Below are 7,263 nucleotides of genomic sequence, written 5' to 3'. Positions count from 1 at the left end.
CATTCAATGTTCTCATTCGAAAGAGTGGCGCCACCAAAGACAGGAGGAATGTATGAGTTAGACAGCACAGTAGCTACCAATGCCCAAATAGTGGCATTGACAAAATAAGTGGAGTTATTGGTGAAATCATATACGAAAGGAGCACATGCAGTGATAGCTAGTCCATCATGCGAGAACTGCGGGGCTAATCATCTGACAAAAAACTGCACATCTATAGGCTATCCCGACAAGCAGGTCAATTTCATTCAGAATGGGTTTTGAAATTTTAATCCATTTGCTCAAACTTATAACCTAGGATGGAGACAGCACCCAAACTTCAGATGGTCGGATAATCAACAAGGGAACAGTTCAAATAATGCCCAACAGGAGAAAAAACCAAGTTTGGGGGAGATGTTCAACTAGTACATGCAGAAGACTGACAATGGGTTTCAGCAGATTGACACTAACTTTCAGAATCAGCAAGCATCAATCAAGAAGTTGGAAACACAAATTGGTGAGATAGCTCAATAGCTTGCAGAATGCCCACAAGGGACATTGTCATGCAACACAATGGTCAATCCAAAAGAGCAAGTGCAAGCTATTACTACCAGGAGTGGGGTACAACTTCCAGAAATACATGTGAAGAGACCTGAGCGAAAAGAAAAGGAAATAATGGGTAAAGAGGCTGGGAAAGGAGTAGAGTTTGAACAACCAACTGACAAGGAAAACGAAAGGAAAGAAACACCTGCAGTGAGAGCACCCAGCCCCGTGAAGGCTTATGTGCCACCAATTTCCTTCCCTCAAAGGTTACAAAGAAAGAAGTTGGATAATCAGTTTGCCAAGATTGTCGAGATTTTCAAGAAACTGCACATCAATATTCCTTTTGCAGACGCAATTGCCCAAATGCCCAGCTATGCGAAATTCTTGAAAGAGATCCTGTCTAACAAAAGGAAGCTAGAAGAACATGAGACAGTATGCTTGAACGAGGAGTGTAGTACAATACTATTGAGAAAGCTACCTCCTAAACTAAAAGACCCAAGGAGTTTCACTATACCTTGCACAATTGGTTCTAATTTCTTTGAACATTCTTTATGTGATTTAGGTGCCAGTGTTAATTTGATGCCTCTCTCTATTTACAGGTCTCTTGGATTAGAAGAAGCAAAACCTACAACAATCTCTTTGCAACTGGCCGATAGATCGATCAAACGACCAAAGGGAATTATTGAAGATGTGCTTGTTAAAGTTGACCAATTTATTTTTCCGGCTGATTTTATTATTTTGGACATGGAAGAGGACTCAAATATTCCTCTGATCTTGGGAAGACCGTTCTTGGCTACTGGGAGAGCATTGATTGATGTGTATGATGGAAAAATGATTCTTCGAGTGGACAATGAGCAAGTCATATTCAACGTGTTCAAGGTAATGAAACACCCATTGACTTCCGACGCTTTCTGCCAAGTTGATGTTCTTGAAGAGCTTATGGACGATACATTTGATATAAAGCATCACACAAATCTTTATGAGGCAGGGCTTACGCAATTGGAAGCAAAAAATGTAGGAAAAGATGAATGTGTTGTCAACTTAGCCGAGCAACCCATAGGATGAAGGCATTGGCAGTATGAATCTCTAGGAGACAACCCTTCTCCCCCAGTATCCTCAGTGGAAAAGGCACCCACTCTTGAACTTAAGCCTTTACCTTCCCATCTTCGTTATGCATATTTGGGAGAATCTTCAACACTGCCAGTAATCATTGCAAATGACATGACAAGGGAAGAGGAGAATAAATTGTTGGAGGTACTCAGGCAACACAAAATGGTAATTGGATGGACAATAGCTGATATAAGAGGGATTAGTCCAACTCTTTGCATGCACAAGATTCTAATGGAGGACGGGTCAAGGGCATCAGTGGAAGGACAACGCCGACTGAATCTAACCTTGAAAGAAGTCGTGCAAAATGAAGTGCTGAAATTATTGGATGTAGGAATAATTTATCCCATCTCTGATAGCTCGTGGTCCTGTGCATGTTGTACCTAAAAAGGGTGAAATCATAGTGGAGAAGAACGAGAACAACGAGCTGATACCAACACGGTTAGTGACAGTGTGGAAAGTATGCATAGATTATAGAAAGCTAAATAATTCAACTAGAAAGGACCACTTTCCATTGCCACTCATTGATTAGATGTTGGAAAGATTGGCAGAACACTCTCATTATTACTTTCTAGACTGATATTTAGGGTACAATCAGATAGTAATTGCTCCAGAAGACTAAGAGAAGACAACCTTCACATGTCCTTATAGAACGTTTGCATTTAGAAGAATGCCTTTTGGTTTATGCAATGCACAGGTAAACTTTCAACGATGCATGGTGGCCATCTTTTCTAACATGGTAGAAAAGTACAATGAGGTTTTTATGGACAATTTTTCTGTGTTTGGAGATTTCTTTGACGATTGCTTGGAGCGGTTGGCTCTTGTATTGCAAAGATGTGAGGAGAAGAACCTTGTGCTTAATTGGGAAAAATGTCATTTCATGGTAAAGGAAGGAATAATACTGGGACATCGAATTTCTGCACAGGGGATTGAAGTGGAGAAAGCCAAAATACGGGTGATTGAAAAATTGCAGCCACCTAATTCAGTAATGGGGATCAGGCATTTTTTGGGAGATGCAGGATTTTATAGAAGATTCATTCAAGACTTTGCGAAAATTACAAAGCTGTTGTGCAACTTGTTGGAGAAAGATATACCATTTCAATTTTCTGATGAGTGTTTGAAAGCCTTTAACACTTTGAAAGAAAATTTGACATCGGCACCAGTGATAGTGGCTCCAAATTGAGAATTGCCTTTTGAGCTCATGTGTAATGCCAGTAACTTTGTAGTGAGGACAGTGCTTGGACAACGCAACGGAAAAGTATTTCATGTTATCTACTACGCTAGCAAAACATTGAATGATGCTCAAATCAACTATGCAACAACTGAAAAGGAATTGCTTGCAGTTGTTTTCGCTTTTGACAAATTCATTGATTGGGTCCAAGGTGATAGTTTATATAGACCATGTGGCTCTGAAGTATTTGTTTGAGAAAAAGGACGCGAAAGCAAGGTTAATTCGCTGGGTGCTGTTACTACAAGAATTTGACATCGAGATTCGTGATAAAAAAGGAACAGAAAATCAGGCAGCGGATCACTTATCAAGGATAGAGCAATAGCAGGATTCAGATGATATGAATATTAATGAGGTATTCCTAGATGAATAGTTACTGCAAGTAGAAAAAGCTTCGAGGTATGCAGACATTGTTAATTAATTAGCCAGTGGCTATATGGATCTGGATCTCACCTATCAGTAAAAGAAGAAGGTCAGTCATGAAGCGAAATTCTATTACTGGGATGATCGAAATTTATATAGGAGAGGGGCAGACCAAATCATTAGGAGATGTGTGCCTGAGGATGAAATAAAATCGATCCTTTCACGAGTACATGCTTCGGTTTATGGAGGGCACTTTGGCCCCACTAAAATAGTAGCAAAGATGCTCCAATGTGGTTTTTTTTTGGCCTACATTATTCAAGGAGTGCCACAATTTCTGTAGGTCATGCAATAAGTGTCAAAGAACAGGTAACATATCAGCACGTCATGAGATGCCACTTAACAATATTTTGGAAGTGGAAATATTTGATGTCTGGGGTTGATTTTATGGGTCCATTTCCATCATATTACAACAATCGGTACATCCTGGTTGCGATGGACTATGTTTTAAAATGTATAGAAGCTAAAGCATTGCCTACAAATGATGCAAGGGTGGTGGTGGACTTCATAAAGAAACACATATTTAATCGCTATGGATCACCTAGGGCTAGTATAAGTGATGGTGGAATGCACTTCCGCAATCAGTTGTTCCAGGCAGTTTTGCATAAGTACGGAGTACAACATCGAATTGCCACTCCTTATCACCCTCAGACAAGTGGACAGGTGGAAACATCAAACAGACAATTGAAAAGAATTTTGGAGGTCACTGTGAATGCATCTCACAAGGATTGGTCAAAAAAATTGGATGATATTTTATGGGCATATCGCACAGCTTAGAATACACCTATAGGAATGTCCCCATACCATCTAGTCTTTGGGAAAGCATGCCACCTACCAGTGGAATTTGAGCACAGAGCATATTGGGCATTGAAGCAATAAAACACGGACCTCGAAAAAGCTGGAGAAATAAGAGTACTACAGCTACATGGGTTAGAGGAATTCAGAAGAGAGGCATATGAGAATGCATCCATCTATAAGGAAAGGAAAAAGCAGTGGCACGACAAGAACATCAGGCAACGAATTTTTTGAGTGGGTGATCAAGTGCTATTATACAATTCCCAGCTTAAGCTTTTTCCAGGAAAATTGAAGTCTCGATGGTCTGGTCCGTTTAAGATCTCTCAGGTGTTTCCCTACGGGACAATTGAATTGCACCATCCAAGTAAAGGAAATTTCAAAGTAAATGGCCAATACATCAAGCATTATGCGAAAGAATTCCCACCACTAAAGAGAGTCTAGCTGTTCTTGAATAAATGCGGCACTACGTCCACCTAATGACTTAAAAGAAGCACTTTTTGGGAGGCAACCCAAACTCTACCCTTTATTTGATTATTGGTTTTTGCTTTGGTTTCATTTTTGTTTTGGTAATCTATGCTATCGTAGTAACACTTTCTCTCATTTTTTTGTAGGAGAATCCATAAAGGTTACATATTGTAGAATTTGAGTTCTACAATGAAAATGAATGAGTGTGATAAGGAGGAGGAATTTAAAAAAAATGACAAAAAAGAGGTAGAAACTCAGCGCCTAGGCACCAGGAGCTGCGAAACTACCGAACATCAGAAACTCAGTGCTTAGGTGCTGAGTTCATAGTGCCCAGGCGTTGGGATCTACCTGTTTCAATAGAAACGCAGTGCATAGGCGTTGCAAAACTATCGAATGGCAGAAACTTAGCGCCCAGGCGCTGCGAAACTGCTGAACGGCAGAAACTCAACTCCTAGGTGCTGAGTTCACAGCGCCCAGGCACTACGATTTTCCTGTTTCGACAGAAACGCAGCGCCTAGGCATTGTGAAACCACTGAACGACAGAAACTCAGCACCTAGGCACTGAGTTTTGCCTGTTTCGACAGAAACGCAGCGCCTGGGCGCTGCAAACTTAACCCTTCCCCACAAATTTTTTTTATTGTTTCACTTCTTTTCTATTTCTTATAACCTCAACCCCTCTCTCTCCTCACAATACAAAATTTCCCAACCCCTCTTACCTCTCATCTTCTCCCCCAATCCCCTTAAGTTTACCCCTTTTCATCTCCTCCTCAACCCTTTCAAGGTACACTCTTCCTCTATCTTTCCTTATTTAGTTATGTTTTTGGTTGAATTTATTTTATCACCTCACCCACATCACAATTCTTTCAATTACGCATATTCTCGCCCCCCTCCCAATCCCCCTTATTTTTTTCCACATCTTATTGTTGCTAAGTGTGGATTCATCCATCCCTATTAGTTTCTACAACACCATTCCAGGTATGGCTATTGTATTTGCTCCTTATTTTTTTCCTCTCTTACATGATAGTTGTTGCTTTTATGTGCCTATTTTTTATAATTATGTTAAGAGCAGGGCTTACTTTGTTGTAGTGTCAAGAAATTTGTGTGTGGTACGAATAATGTGGCATGAATTACTCCCAAATTATGGGCAATTTTTGGTGGAATTTTGGTTCCTTCAAAGTGTTTGATGGATTGCCTAGGTGAACTTAGTTGGGTACAAAGGAGTTATTTTGGCTATTGTGCTAATTAACTTATGTGGGAATTGCTAGGTAGATAATCGTGAATTGAAATTGGGTTTAGAATATATCTATTGTACGTTCGACCATAGTTCCCTCTTATGGCTAGATTTTAAGCCTTGCCTTATTTTCCAAAACTACTGTTTTGCTCATGGTTTGCTTGTTCTACCCTTGCACGGGTCCAATGTCGCCTAAAAAGAGATCTAAAGCCGTAGCCTCCTCTTCTAGCTCATTTGACAGAGCAAATTCATTAGTGTCGAGGCCGCTGAACGATATAATAGCTTGGTGGTACATAAGACCTGTATCCCTAAACATGGTTTTGACAATTATATAACAGAGCAGATAGGTCGGTGGAACTAGGAAGTGTTTGCTCGACAACCACGATTGGCGCTAATTCTGGTTGTTAGGGAGTTCTACGCCAATGCGAAGGAGCATCGAGATCTTCGAGTGTTTGTGCGGGGTAAATAGATACCGTTTGATAGAACCTCTATCAACAGGTTTTATCATTTGCAACATATTGAACATGATGAGTACTCTAGACTTCGTGACAAGGGTGTTGATCCTGATGAGGTCATTCGAGTCTTGACCACAACTGGTACTACATGGAAACGTTCGGAGACTGATGTAATTAACTTTCCTACTTCTGGTATGACTTTGGGTTGTAAGTCTTGGCATCACTTCATTTCTAGCAAGCTTATTCCCAATAGCAATTTAAGTGAAGTAACAAAAGAATGGGCTGCCCTTAATTATGTCATTCAATGCTGCATATCAATTGATGTTGGTAAAGTTATTCACAACAACATCTTACACACTTTGAGAGGATCGATGACAAGTGGTCTAGGGCACTCATCATTGATTTATGAGATTTGCTTAGCGGGTGGTGTTGTCACATACCCGACTAAGGAGGTTGTGCACCCTAAATCGACTATCACACGAGCGCGTACTTGGAAGTTCTTACACCGCTTCGAATCCACTAGTGCTCCACCCTCTCCTCGGAGCGACCGGTCACCCCGTTCACGCCGACCGACACCAGCTAGTGATCCCACTTCTGACTTTGCCACTTAGCTTTATGACATGCAATTGCAAATGAATTTGATGCAAAATATATTGTGCGAGCAATTCCATTATCAACATGAGTTCAATGCAGTATTGGCTTCGATTTACTCTGATCGAACATTTCCTCAGCCACCTTTCCTACCTGATCACGCTGCCAATCTAATTCTGAATACCAGGACGATGATGTTGAGGACGACAATTAATGTTGTCCATCAGGTAAGTCCCCTCCCCATTTTTTTTATTTCGCATTGAGGTCAAAGTTTCAGATAAGTTTGGGGGTGAATAAATTTGCTTAAGTTGTTAAGTTTCTCGAATGCTTGCATGTGATTTGCTTGTTTTATGTGTTTATGTTTTTATTAAAAAAAATATCCTAATGAGGACAACTTTAATATCTCATTGTGAATCGTCTCTTCGTAGCTTTTATGAATAGAGTGATTAAGC

General features: G+C 40.4%; 1 protein-coding gene across 1 annotated transcript; it reads left to right on the top strand.

Moving 5' to 3' along the window:
• Positions 1-549: 549 nt before the first annotated feature.
• LOC111387776 lies at positions 550-2,809 on the top strand. Its single transcript, XM_023012364.1, has 5 exons — positions 550-973; positions 1,082-1,533; positions 1,597-1,773; positions 2,018-2,086; positions 2,324-2,809. Exons 1-5 carry the CDS (start codon positions 550-552, stop codon positions 2,807-2,809), a joined length of 1,608 nt encoding a protein of 535 aa, XP_022868132.1.
• The last annotated feature ends 4,454 nt before the right edge of the window (positions 2,810-7,263 follow it).

Source organism: Olea europaea, unplaced genomic scaffold (genome assembly GCF_002742605.1).
Source record: "Olea europaea var. sylvestris unplaced genomic scaffold, O_europaea_v1 scaffold4240, whole genome shotgun sequence".
Lineage (NCBI taxonomy): Eukaryota > Viridiplantae > Streptophyta > Magnoliopsida > Lamiales > Oleaceae > Olea > Olea europaea.
The sequence above is the reverse complement of the archived record's forward strand: the minus strand, read 5'-3'. Positions and strand labels throughout refer to the sequence as shown.